We start from the raw sequence: 14,817 nt of genomic DNA on the forward strand, positions 1-14,817 counted from the left end.
CCTATATCTGCACCAACGGCTCTTCATGGAGATCAGTGATTTCCGTGAGGTAGGTGTCTGTAGGTGCGTTTTAATAAATTAACCCACAACCTACCACACTCTTGTTTTGTTTGCCCACATATAGCCAAAATACTAAGGTGGACCATGATTTAATGCACAGTGAACCCAGTAAAAGTAAAACACACTTGGGTAGGAGGTGTGTGTGTGTGTGTGTGTGTGTGTGTGTGTGTGTGTGTATATGTATGTATGTATATATATATATTGTTTATGATTCTTTATTGCTTTGGTTGATGTCACTTTTTATAGAATTCTATGTTGATAGTTACACCTTTTTACTAACATTTATTTGTAGGGTTGAACAGATTGTCCCAGCCCCTCTTAACGCAAGTCAAATTGATAATGGAAAAGACATTTGATATTATCAATAATAATCTTTCACAAAAGAACAGTAAAAACATGACAAGGTGCTGCTTTTTGGCTAACCACTGAACCCGTATTTCTGGATACAGTGAGTGGAAGGGGTTCAGATCATGTATAAAAGGGTCCCATAGGATTAGACAGGCAGGGTGAGGGACTTTCGTCAAGTATACATGGCTCCGTGTAGATGCTCCAGCCTGTGCTCTCTCTGCTGCCTTCTTGCCTGTAACACACACAGCGAGGGTCATAACACAGCAGGCAATGGTTGGAGACAACGGATGTGGGGGTGGATTTACTAAACCTTCTAAAAAGGAAATATGGAAGTATTGCCCATAGCAACCAATCAGTCTCTAGCTATCATTTATTTTTTTACAGAGTTATTTTTATTGGGGTACTTAAATGGTAAGGGAAGGGGTACAGAAAAAGGAAGGAGGGGAGTGGGAAGGGGTACATAGTGGGGAGCAGACAATACGAACCATATACAATCAGAATTGTAAATGGTATTAGCAGATAAAGATTAATAAATCAGTCAAACTTCCAGCAGATAAGTACATTACATACTTTAGGGCCAAACTGTTGCATGTCTTATAACGGGGCTCGGGAAGACTGTTCGTGAGGATCCAGGATAGCAGTGAGCATCCTGTCTGAAAGGCCAAGCATCCTAACTCCTTCACCCTCCGTAGCAAAGTCGTGCCAAGACATCCACTTAACTATGGGTGAGGATGGGGCCATGGAATAAGGGACCTTGTGTGTCTCCATCTCGTAACTTAAATGAATTTTAGCTACAATTTTGGTAATGGAGGGAGGGGAGGATTGTTTCCACTGCTGTGCAATGCCCACTTTAGCAGCAATCATGCTATTACCCCATACATATCTATGATGTTGCGGTAGCTGTTCGGGGAATAGTTGGAGAAGGGCAGTGAAGTGGAGTTTTACCGTGGTGACTTTTTCTGCGAGTTGAAAAACTTCAAGCCAAATCGGTTGAATTATTAGACAGGATCAAAACAAATGTAAGATATCTCCAACTTCCCACAACCACGCTAGCAAAGCTGTGAGAGGGCCATATTTTGTGTAGGCGTGCAGGGGTTAAGTAAGTCCTATATAGGAGCTTCATAAACATTTCCAGGTGGTTTGTGCATTTAGACATTTTGGCTAAATTATTATAAATGCAGTCCCATTGAGTCGGATCTAGGTCGGATTCCCATTTTGTTTGGGAAGTATGTTTAGTCGTAGCAGAGAAAGTGGAGAGGTAGGTGCACCAAAATGTGATACTTCCTTTGTTATTGGCTCTAGTCAATTTAGAATAGAGAAGGTGTGGAGGGGGGTTCACCGGACAGGTCTTGCAGAGAAGGTCAGTGATCCAATGCCGCAACCGCTTATAAAAATCTCTGGAGGGGAGGCCAAAGCTATCCTGCAGCTGTGCAAAGGAGCAAAGAACCTCCACACCAAACAAATGTGCCAAGGAGCGAAAACACTCAGAGATCCAATTAGAGAGATCAAGGCTGGCGATAAGTGAAGCGACACTGGAGAGAGAGATATTACTGGTGGGGGGTACAAAATCTGGAGAGGATCCCACTGTCCTATCCCAAACTTTAAGAGTGTCACAAATAGAGGAAGGGGGCTGGGGTGAGGTCGCAGAGTGGGAGAGAGCCAGATTAGTTCAGCTATAGGAAATAAGGGGTAAAGGGCCCGCTCCAGGTCCAGCGAAAAGGGCCCAATCTAGATTCTGAGAAACAATACATGCCTCTTGATATTTTACTAGGTTGGGTAACGCAAGTCCACCTTGCCTTCTGGACAAAGCCATTTGAGTAAAAGACAAACGTGAGGGCTTACCCCTCCAAATGTACTTAATCATAAGTGAGTGCAGGGCATCTAGATATTTCTTAGGGAGCAGCTTTGGGATTGTTCTAAAAATGTACACGAGTTTGGGGAGCAGAATCATTTTGAATGCCGCCACTCTACCCAGCCAGGAGACCTCATAGCCCATCCAAGTAGTTGATAATTTAGTGAGCTGGGCAATCAAAGGCAGGTATTTAAATCAAATACATCAGAAATGTTGGCCAGGATGTGGATCCCAAGGTAGGAGAGTGTTCCTTCCACGTATATTTACATCGAGCCTTCAGACGCATCAAGGAGTCTAAAGAGAGATTAAGGGGGAGAGCTTCCGATTTTGTAGTATTTCATTTATAATAGGACGCCCAGCTATATTCATTAAGAATTTTGTGTAAATTCAGTAACATTCTCAAACATACAACGACTGATCGGTTCCCCCGGAGACTAAAACCCTCGTAAGCATCTGAGCGATGTATCTGTTCCGACAAAGGTTCAATGGCCAATATATAAATGAGGGGGATAAAGGGCAACCCTGCCTAGTACCATTAGATATGGCAAATTTATCAGGGAGGAACCCGTTGCTGAACATTTTGGCAGAAGGACCATCATATAATGCCAGTATCGCCTGATATTTATTTAATACAGTTCTAGAAAATGACAGCTAGAATCTGATTGGTTCCTATGGGCAATACCTCCATATTTCCATATTAGAAGGTTTAAAAAATCTACACCTTAGCTTAAACATGATAGTAAGAGAACAAATGAGACTACTGTACAAAAAGTGAAACAACATCATTTGTTAATAACATAATTTCACCCCTGATACACAACCATAGAAAAATTACCCATCAAAAACTGGGACATTCATTTTATCGATCCCTTTCTTGACCCTGTTTTATCTGATTGACCTGGAAGTGCCAAGTCTTAGACATATTATGCGTCATAGGTTGTGTTAATTGTATTCATTATGAGTCTTGTCCGTTCATTATAAATACTAAAGGTCTTTATTTGTTATTTAACTAATGACTGACTTAGAATATAAAGTGGGGTCATTCATTGACATAGTGAGCATTAGTTATTTACGAATATGAACATATGACTAATCAGTCGGAAAAACCATTAGTAAAACTGAACTTGTTAACAGAATTAAACATATACCCCATTGACACATATACTCACACATTTGCATGAGGTTCACAAATGTGTGAATACGGAGTGCATTAAATCAGATATATATGCAAGGAACCAAAAACTTGTTGGGGAAAAAAAAAATATATATATATTTTTATATTATTTTTTGGAAAGTTGTAGACTCCGGCTGAGTGGAAATTTTGACAATTTATTTTATTTAACAAATAGTCTACAATATAGAAAGCCTTTCCTGATTTTTACAAAACTAATAAAGAATTAGGTGATTTTATAATTAAAAAAAATAATTTAAAATGGTATCATGGTCATCAGCCAATGTGCATTTTATCTGAGAACTGATTTAATGTTTTTCTCTGCTTTATGCATATTCTGATTTTGGTATCACAGAGCTGGTTAGTGAATTAGCAGTACCAGGGGAGTTTTGTACTGGAATTCCAGTGAGTTCAGTGCAGTACAAATGGGGACAATGCCCCTGTATAAGGATGTACATAGGCTGTGTGCCGAATTAGGAACCTTTCAACTAGGCCATTAAACAGCTCAATCCCCTCCAACTTGTCCAAGCCCCTGTCTCCCACACTTATTACCTTGTCCTGTTTGTATTCCTCATACTCTGGGCTGTCTGTGGGCAACTCATCTCGGCACAGAGGGCAGGAATTTGTCTGCGGATGAAGAGGAGACAATCTCAGTAATGGATTTATATATTGGGGGACATTTTTGAAAACTGGTGACCATAGCAACCATTCAGTATGCTTCCATGTTATAAATGACAGCTACTGTATATTGATTTTTTTGCAGTTACCTCTGCATACATTTTCATAAATGTTCCCATCAAGTCAACTTGGAAGAAAGCACATTGTTATATTACCTTCCCAAGCCATGGCAGAATACAGGCAGAGTGGAAGAGGTGTTCACATGGTAACTGCCGCACTGTTTCCCCCTCCTCAAACTCCAACAGACACACTGGACATTTAAGGGCAGCATCTGAAGGATATAGTAAGACAGGGCATTAATGATCAATATATACGACAATGCCCCCAGATGTCAATGGCTCCTATTGCACTAATACGCTGCATTCCCATACATATTTCTTAAGCCCACAAACAATGGCTGCCTCCACTATGTGATAGGCACACTCTAAATATTAGTTACCTGCTTGCTTTGCTGTCACAGTAACCTTTGGCAAGTTTTCAACCACTTTTTTGGATGCTGGTGGTGGGAGCCGGTGGTCCCAATCTGTATATTCCATGGCTCCAAGATCAATATCCATCCCACTGAGGAGACTCCTGACAGAGACAGAGAACGTTCTTAAAGCCCAACATAATGAAATGCAAAGCTGTTCCATTATGAACACGGGGATTGTAACATTCACAGATTCATGTTTACATGACTTAAAGCCTTCTCTCAACACTGTTGTAACACAGTCCTAAACCAGTACAATATATTGGGAGCAGAAATGGGCAAATTGATTTGGTCATACTAACATTCAGCCAATCTTCAGTGATTCGCCATTGTGGTGGTTGGCCGAATGTGTAACGCCCACTGGAGAATCCAGCCAATTGAAGTGCATGGACCATAGCCAATCATCAACAAAGGTCACATGTTTGTTGCCTTATGAAAAGAGCTCACATCCCCTCAGGGACGCTTTCTTCTTGCCTTGTACTAAGGAGAACATGTTTGTGTGTGCTCTCTGTGACTGTAAGTACTGTGCCCAGGCTGCATTTAGCACATGGAATGACCCCCTGCCCCTAAAATACTAATGCAGGGAAAGAACAACTAGAAGTAAAAGCTGGAAAATCCTTTTTAATTTAGCAAAAGAAAAAGTATAAGATAGTAGAAGGGGTTTTTCACAGTCTGGCGACTTGGACATGCCACCCTGCATGTATGTCAGGAAGGAAGGACCTCAAGTGATGGTACATATGAACAATGCTGCTTAGAAGTTCATCATGAGGTTTATAGCAACAAATTAAGAGAAAGGAAGTAGCTTGGAACAAAAGGGAAAAAAATAATTTCACAAAACCCCCAGGAGTTCCAATAATGATCTTACCTAGGAAAGCGATATAGGCGGCTTGTCACTGAGTACTAAAGCTAAAAATGCAATTGTAGCGTGCAGAGATAGGCAGTCCTATGGGCAACACATAAGTGAATGACAGTATTTTACCTCAAGCAACTTACAGTTTATATTTAGCTATTGAAAGACCAGCAAACTCCTTGTTTTCCTGTTTATAGGATGCCCAATTCTAAAATACAATTTGTTTTATGTCAAAGAGCTACTTATACAAATTCCCATTGTTCTCATCTAACTCGCACACAGCAGGTTTGGACAAATAGGTATCACTGGACAATCTGCCGATTTAGACCAGTGTTTGTGTGGTCAGATTTAGCATTCTTTGTCTGACAGAGCTGATAACAGAGAACAATAGTTTATGGGAAGCTGAACAACACATGGAAACTCATTTTGCCTCTTGGGTGTCTGCTATGATTTTGTCCCTCATTGAGTGTCACACATTAACCTTACTGACCTTTTGTTGTTCACATTTTGTTTCTGTAGAGTGAGGTGTGAAACTTAGCACATAAGAGACACACTGTCACCTTGGTGTAAATTTCCACTGCATGTAACACATTCTCCGTAGCAGACACATAATCTATCTTTCTTCAGCCCATATTTAATCATGTGTTTGTGTATATAAATGGCTGCCATGCAAGTGACAGCACTAAAGCAGTACAGCGGATTCTACACCTCCGACTTTGATTTCACCGACTTTCCCCCTAACTATTGCAATTATTACCGCCATTCCCCTCTTGCCTGAACCAAAGAGGTATTCTGGCCGATGAACTTAGTCCACTAGCGGTGAGAGTCCTACTCAAGCTAACCTCCCCCCTATGTATCGTAAATATGTACTCACTCACCCCAGGACCCACCTCTTACCTGAGCCAGATAGATGCAAAGTTCTGGACAGTCCATTGCTCTGAAATAGAACTGTACAGTGATGTACGGGGAGCTTAGTCCTCTAGCGGCTCAGTGTCGGACCAGCTATCTGTAATTTTATATACATAGGTGGAAAGTTTAATAATAGCCAAGTCAGTGTTGTAGACAACATGATGGTTTTCAGGGGCCTCTCATGCGGCCCTTGGTCCCACATGGGGAAAAAACCATTACCTGCATAGAAGCATCAGATGACATTATGAGATCATATCATCTCATTTCAGTGTCTCCCTCGCCGTTTACAACATTGTCTCCTCGTCAGTCTCCTATGTATACTATATTGCTGTCAAACTTAACTCCGCCCTCAGCTGAACTCCACATATCCATGCACAGACATGTCGACTCCTCCCTCAAAACCTTGTCAGAATATGCCCCTTTCTCACTCAGGACCTCATCATAACCCTTACCTACCCTCTCATCTCCCACCTGGGCTACTGCAATCTCCTCCTGTCAGACCTTCCTCTCACCAATCTGTTCCCATTACAATCCATATTTAATGCTGTGCTAAAACTGATATGCCTCTCCCCTGCCTCCAAGACCTCTCCAGTGCTGCTTCCCACTTACGGAACACCCTACCAGTCTGAGTCCTCCCCAACCCTCACTCTTTACAGTGCTCTCTCACAATATAACCTATCCTACCAGATAGAACAGCTAGGCCCATCAGTCACTAATGACCTCTTAACTGCCAAATTCAGAGGCCACTACTCCCTCCTCATCCTCTTGGACCTCTCCGCAGCCTTTGATACTGTCAATCACCCTCTCCTGCTTCATACTTCGCTTCTTTGGCCTTTCTAACACTGTCCTCACTTGGTTGGACTCCTATCTCTCTGACCGCTCCTTCTCTGTCTCTGGCTCCTCCTCACCCTCCTCCCCACTTCCCGTAGGTGTTCCTCAGGGCTACTTCCACTGCTCTTTTCTTTGTATACCTCTTCACTGGGTGATCTTATCAGCTCCTTCGGCCTCCAGTGTCCTCTCTATGCTGACGGCACCCAAACCTACCTTTCTTCTCCTGTTCTCTCCCCTTCCATCCTCAATAAGGTGTCCTGCTGCCTCTCTGGCATTTCCTCCTGGATGTCCCAACATTTCCTCAAACTTAATATGGCCAAATCCAAACTTATCACCCCCCCCCCCCCCCCTCTATAGACTCCATCCCTCCCACCCTCTCTATCACTATTGGTTCTACTATCATCTCCTCTTCTCCCCAAGTTCGATGGCCGGGAGTCACCCTTGACTTCTCCCTGTCCTTCACCCCTCACATTCAATCCCTTTCTCAATCCTGCCAAATCCATCTCTGCAACATAGCCCAGATCAGACCTTGATTACTGCAAGCTCCTCCTCATTGGCCTCCCCCTTACCAGTCTCGCTCCTCTTCAGTCCTCTGCAGCCCAACTTATCTACCTCTCCCGCCGGTCTTCATCTACCCCCCCTTTCTGTCAAGCCCTTCACTGGTTCCCCTTCCGCTTCAGAATCTTCTTAAAACTCCTAACCCTCACTTATAAACCCCTCTCTAATTCCACTGCTCCATATCTCTCCAACCTCATCTCCACTCATACTCCTTCTCGCCCACTGCTGTCATCCAACGACAGTCACCTCACCTCCCATCTGGTCACCACCTGTCATTCCCGCATTCAAGACTTATCGTGTGCTGTCCCCCTTCTCTGGAACGTTCTTCCCGGTTCTATCAGGCTTTCACCTAGCCTGTCAGACTTCAAGCGTTCCCTTAAAAACCACCCGCACACGTTAGCCTACACCTCCTCCGCCGAACCCTGTCCTCCTCCAGCCCTCTTCTCTCTCACGCTAACTAACCTTTCTATACCTCACCCCTCTTTCTTACTCCTCTGTGTTCTCGTCCCTCACCCTAGTTTCCCACTCTGTGTCTCCTGTCAGTCTCCCCTTCACCTTTAGATTGTAAGCTCCCTTGAGCAGGGCCCTCTTTCCTTGTGTCTTCCTCCTCTTGTTCGTTTGCCCTTAGCCCTACGCCTCTTCTCTCCATTTTGTCACTTGACTCCTGACCCTATCTTTCCTCCTCTCCTGTGCCTCCTGCTCTCCATCTCTGCCCTGATACTGTAAGTGTTGCCCACTATACTGGGCACAGGCGCATCCCTTTATTTACTCTCCCATCTCTCTCCTTCCCTTCCTATCTGTACATTGGAATTCAGTTTTACCTCTTTGTCCTGTGAGCTTCTCTTTGCTAAATTGGTACTTTTTTATACATATTTCACTCCGTCTGCTATTACTGCACTTTGTTTTGTACTACCTTGTATACTATGTATTGTATGCTATGTATTGTCACCCTGTACTGTTATCCCAACCTCTATGTACGACGCTGCGCACCCTTTGTGGCACTTTATAAATAAAAGATAACAACAACAATCTAGTCTGACCAATTTTTAACCTATGGTAACCTCAAACGCTATTTGATCCTTTATTCTTGGTAACGATATTTTTATGTCTATCCCAAGCATGTTTACAGTGCTCTACTGTATTGGCCTCAACCAGCTCTGATGAGAGGTTACTCTAATTATCCACTACCCTTTCTGTGACACATTCCCATGGTAAAGGCTAAAGACATCCATGGGTAGGCATTTGAGAATAAGCTAGTAGGAGAGACAAGGATGTAGGTGTGACAACTCTCTCCCCCTCCACCCTCATCAGTGCTCATTTATGCCTCCATTGTGCTATATAGTTCTGATTTTAATGACAACAAAATGTGGGACAAAGATGTCCCTTTTAAAAAGCCAAATGGAGCAGACTTTTGAAAACACGTAAAAATAAACATTGGTGGGGTGGGGTGAAGGGAGTCGGATGTTAAATTAAAGGCAAGATTGTTTTTACCTAACAGGTATTGGCCTGGCGTGGAAGGTGAGTGGGTTCTGCTTGCATTTTAACCTACGGTGATCTGAACCATTAATCAGGCCCTGTCCAGAATTAAACTGGTCAGGTTGATGTCTCTGCATTTGGCCCATACAATAAAATAACTTATACAACCCTTATAACATACATTTCCTTAATGCTTTTTATAGAACTATTGATATAGGAAGAGTCTACATCACTGCTTGAAGATGCAGATCAAGGAACAAGGCACGCCACATAACTAAAGCAAAAGTGGATGCCAGCTTTAACAATAATAATAATTTCTGTGTGAATGGCCATACAAACAGCAGTTTAGGTGCCGTCCTAAACAATTTATAGCCATCAAGTCACTGACCGTGCAAGCTCTAACAAGGCGTTCTGCCGGTACTGCTCCTCAGGAACCGTGGGCTCACAGTTATGTTCATCGAAGTACGAGGCCATGACAAACAAGGAGTGACACAGTGGGTGCCTAGATAAAAGAGCTGAACAAAGGAGACGTGTTATCCCTAAATATATATATACCTACACAGGCACAAAAAAATCTATATTGTGTGTGTATATAATATAATTATATATATATATATATATATATATATATATATATATATATATTATAAATGATGCCAGAATTTAATAGCATTTCTCTTTACATTCAACAATGATGATAAATGTAACAATTTAAAGATTATAAATTGCATGAGTTCATTAATTGATGTCACCTTTCAATATCCAATCACAACCAATGGCCCAGTTATTAAATATAGAGTACAAGAACAATTGGGTATTCCCAAACATGAGTCCTTTTGTGTTCTATCTTTACATACCACAGTGTGCATAAAGATATCAACATAGTGTCCTTTTTGGGACAATAATAAGAAATAGTTTGAAAAAAATGTACATTTTTAAAGCGGCGTTTACCCCCATATTGGATAATAGGTTTATTATAACAATTATAATTATCACCTCCCCTCTGGAACCATTTTAATACATTTTTATCATTAAGTAGCAACAATACTAGATATATTTTACACAAGATCCATTATTCTGTTAGATCTAAACAAAACCTCGCATAAATTCAATAAACTGTTAGACGCTAGTAAAACTCGAAATCACTGTTAAGACAACCACAGTGAAGTTATGTGTAGAGTTGATTCTGTTTAATAGGTCCTTGCAACTAGTCTTTGACAATTTGTTTCATTCATAATTTGCGGGTTATGAATGTGTTGCTTCATTCATAATTTCACAATGTCAGCCTCGTGGATCTTCTGTATTGTTGCAAATACATATCTACACATGAACTAAATCACAGTAATTCAGGATTTATTATTTTAAATTAGGTTTTTGTTATAGTCTAAGGGGTAAATTTATCAAGCTGCGGGTTTGGAAGAGGAGATGTTGCCTATAGCAACCAATCAGAATCTAGCTGTCATTTTTACCCCCCATTTTTACCTGTCTCTTTTACCCCCCACATTTAATCTCTTGCGCATTCCTGTCGCTTTCAACTTTGTAACATTGCCCGCATCCAGCCCTTTCTATCTAATGAAGCAACCAAAACTATTATCCACGCGCTCATCATTTCCCGGCTGGACTACTGCAATCTTCTTCTCACCGGCCTCCCCCGCTCTCGCCTTGCCCCCCTTCGTTCTATACTCAATGCGGCGGCGAGGCTCATCTTCCTTTCCCACCGCTCCTCCTCTGCCTCACCTCTCTGCCTTGCCCTTCACTGGCTCCCCTTCCCCTATCGAATTATTTTCAAACTTCTTACCCTCACCTACAAGGCCCTCTCCCAGTCTACTGCCCCCAATATCTCCAATCTCCTTTCCATCCACACTCCCGCCCGGTCCCTGCGCTCGGCCAATGATCGCCGCCTCTCCTCCACTCTAATAACCTCATCCCACTCCAGAATTCAAGACTTCTCCCGAGCTGCCCCCTTGCACTGGAATGACCTCCCACGCGCCATCCGTCTATCCCCTAACTTGTGCTCCTTCAAACGGGCACTCAAAACTCATCTCTTCCTCAAAGCTTACCAGCCCTCCACTTAACCCTCTTTCCATGTTTGCTCTCATCTCCTGGATCCTCCTTTGAAAAGGGTGCGCTTGCTCCCCTCCTCTGACTCCCTCTGTGCCGATTGTCTGTTGCCCTCCCTTTAGAATGTAAGCTCTAATGAGCAGGGCCCTTCTCCCTCCTGTCTCTCTACCTTCTCTTCTGCTCCAACCTCAATATTTTTGCTTTTCCTGGAGCATCTGAAGTCTTGGTATTACTCGTTTATTGTTCTGTACTGTTATTCCCTGTACTGTCCATTGTTTGTACTGTGTTCGGCACTGCGGAAACCTTGTGGCACCTTATAAATAAATAATAATAATAATAATAATTTTGTAGAATGTACTAAATACATGATAAGAATCTGATTAGTTGCTATAGGCAACATCTCCACTTTTTCAAACCCGCAGCTTGATAAATGTACACCTAAATCTCAAATAGCCTAATTGGTTTTGACTACAGTTTTTGTGGATTTAAATACCAATTAACGCTCTGCTGGATTTCTGGATCTTTTCAATTATACTACTTACTTTACAGATAGTTTTAATATTACAAATAATTGGTTATTATACATAATCTGTGTAACAATACACTGTATTTGAATACGATTTACAGTATTCCAGACCATATTATTAAACTCTTAACAAGAATACATTTGATAGGTTTAATCTGTACTGCTTCAATTACTTCTGTTTCAGTATTGTAATGAGCCTCAATTAACTCATGATTTTACTTCCTAGGATAACAAAATTGAATTACTACTAAATAGAATTAACCTTTATCGATTCAGCATTGTTATGATGTCTTTATTAAGTTATATAGTATTTATATTTACATGGTTTTATGCAACCAGTTGATATGATTACCTTTTTACAATGTCACTGTTAAACTCCAGATTTGTTTATGATACTGCTAAGTTTGTTATAAAACCCTGCTTTATTTTACCTCCATTACAGACTAAATATGTATTCTCATATTTACAAACTGCTATTACTAAATTGACACCATTCCCTAAACCTTTATACTGCACAGTATTAACTGCTGCTCTTATTTATGCAAACTTTTATTAGGATGCTTTTATCTTCACATATGGGTTAGCCAGCCATGTTTGTACCCCTGGAGGAAAGGTTCATAAAAATGGTAGGAAGGGTGTTCCCACATAGCTCATTCATTCATTCTAGAGCCTGGTGAGATGAAGGGCACCAGCTGCTGATCAACTATCACCAGTCCAATGCTCAGTGCACAAAGCCAGTCGGAAGCTACAGGAAATCATTGGACCATCCATTCGTTGGTAATATCTTCTAGATAAGCTTTATGCAAGGTTATTATTATATGTGTATGAGTTTTAACCATTCATTATTAAAGATTTTGCTGCGAAACTTAGAATTTAAACTACTACTAGATCTTGCGTATATATATATATATATATATATATATATATACATACACACATACATACATAGATACACACATTGACCCAATGACTTAAAAGTATGGGACTTCCCATTGTACTGTAATTACAAACACAACCATATAGATAATCAGACAGACTGCCCTCTAATAGTAGCTCTGTACTATGTGTTACCTGCTCCCCCAATAAGACAAGTCACAGAGAAGTGGGAGAGAAGATCCAGGAAGTCTCTTGAAGTCCAGGTGACACAGCTCTCAGGGCAGCCGAACTCACTGCTCACTGTCTCAGCCAATAAGAGTATTAGGATTTATCCAAGCACCAATGAGCTTCTAAAGAAGGCGGGACCCTCTGATGGCAGCCGGGTAGATGCAAGCTAGAGGTTACAATGCAGTCATGTGATCGTACTGGGTGTGACATCATTGTATCATGTGACTGTCCAGAGCTGATCAGCACAAGAGGAATGAATTGAATGGAGTTAGTAAGCAGACAGTGTTATTCTGCTGCTGTACTGTACTGTACTGTGCTGTGCTATGCTATGGGTGGTGTACTGTATGGTGCTGTGCTGCAGGTGGTGTACTGTATGGTGCTGTGCTGCAGGTGGTGTACTGTGCTGTGCTGCAGGTGGTGTACTGTATGGTGCTATGCTGCAGGCGGTCTGCTGTGCTGTGCTGCAGGTGGTGTGATGTGCTGCAGGAAGTAGTGGGTGATGTTCTGCAGGATGCATGGGCTGCTGTGTGATGTGCTGGGGAACATTTCTTATGGGGTCCTAGAACAATAGCACACTGACACTTAAAGTTGCAGCTAAAAAAAATTAAAATAATAAAGTTGATCATTGCCTAACTAATGTGTAAGTGAAATGCATTGTCAGTAAATATTTATAAAATATATATATATATATATATATATATATATATATATTAGCAGTCGTGTCCAGGGTCGGATTAACCCGAGGTCTAACTGGGCTACAGCCCAGGGGCCTCGGGCATCCAGGGGGTCCTTAAAAGTGCTCAGCAACATTATTGATGGATGTGGGGGGTGCCCCGGCCCGATCAATGCTGCTGAGCCTGTCACTATAGTCCTTCCGCGGCGCTCAGTAATCTCCTTACTGAGAAGATCTCATGAGAGTGTCACGAGATCTCCTCAGTAAGGAGGAGAGAGAGATACTTTACCCCCTCAGTTCCGCGTACCACTGACAGGAAGTTCGCCATTTGGACCGTACATGCGTTCCACTGCGGAACTGAAGGGATGAAGGTACGGAGGCAGGTAGCGGGCGGCTGCTGCACCCCCTTGGCGACGGCATCGCCCGCACATGCCTCGTTACGGCTCTGGTAAATGCTACTTAAATTATTGTTGGGGCTGTTTGGAGGGAGGGAAATAGGTTTATATATTAAATGTGTTTGCTATCTAATGTCAGGATTGGTTGGAGGGAGCGTTGTACAATCACAGTCTGTTTTCATCAGTCTCTAACCCAATGTGGTTTGCAGTATAGATTCACAACCACAGACACACTAGTGCCAGTTGGAATGGGGGCTCCTTATGCCTGTCTGTGTGATTTAGGGGTGGGGGATGGACCCACACACAGTTAACACCATGGATGGAATCAGAGGGGAGAACATACCAACTACAGAGAAAATAGGCGTTTGATATGTTTTATTTATGCGTATGTTAAGTCTCAAGATACGTCCAGTGTACAACAGCAGTATTTCTATGGCAGACATCCAAATGAGGATACTTGTGCCCAACAATAGTGTAGATATAATTGACCTTTCAAACTTACATTGTCTGCAATACAATTAACAATTACTGATCCAGTATCTACAGCAGACACGACTGAAAAGCACACACATGTAGTAGTGTATTTATAATAATTATTATTATAGTTTGTATAGCGCCAATCAGTGGTCGAAATGGGAATTTAGAAGTGGTGGTATTGAAAATGTAACTGAACGGCTGGGGGCTTCGGTAGGTTTAATTTAATTTTATCCCTACTTTTTAGATGCTTTTAGACATTAGTTTGTAAAATTCAAAGACCTATTAAGTCTCCTCTCCCATATCGCACACACACAACAAAGAACTGAGTGACAGAATAACAACAGATATGTAGAAATCGTGCTCACTAAAGTGCCTGCCT

General features: G+C 41.9%; 1 protein-coding gene across 1 annotated transcript; it reads right to left on the bottom strand.

Annotated features, from left to right (window-relative positions):
* Window positions 1-243: 243 nt before the first annotated feature.
* RNF181 (ring finger protein 181) lies at window positions 244-12,985 on the bottom strand. Its single transcript, XM_075207303.1, has 6 exons — window positions 12,861-12,985; window positions 9,591-9,717; window positions 4,549-4,682; window positions 4,265-4,380; window positions 3,984-4,058; window positions 244-640 (listed from the first exon to the last, which is right to left on the bottom strand). The coding sequence occupies exons 2-6, from the start codon at window positions 9,674-9,676 to the stop codon at window positions 581-583; spliced, it is 471 nt and encodes a 156-aa protein (XP_075063404.1). The 5' UTR covers window positions 9,677-9,717; window positions 12,861-12,985; the 3' UTR covers window positions 244-580.
* Between the last annotated feature and the right edge of the window lie 1,832 nt (window positions 12,986-14,817).

Source organism: Mixophyes fleayi, chromosome 4 (genome assembly GCF_038048845.1).
Source record: "Mixophyes fleayi isolate aMixFle1 chromosome 4, aMixFle1.hap1, whole genome shotgun sequence".
Taxonomy (NCBI): domain Eukaryota; kingdom Metazoa; phylum Chordata; class Amphibia; order Anura; family Limnodynastidae; genus Mixophyes; species Mixophyes fleayi.

Excerpts from the sequence above, each read along its gene's own strand:
- RNF181 (XM_075207303.1), bottom strand. The coding sequence starts at position 9,676 with ATGGCCTCGTACTTCGATGAACATAACTGTGAGCCCACGGTTCCTGAG. Across the intron at positions 4,381-4,548 it reads TGTGACAGCAAAGCAAGCAG|ATGCTGCCCTTAAATGTCCA; the intron begins GTAACTAATATT and ends TATATCCTTCAG. Across the intron at positions 4,059-4,264 it reads TTCTGCCATGGCTTGGGAAG|ACAAATTCCTGCCCTCTGTG; the intron begins GTAATATAACAA and ends CTTCATCCGCAG.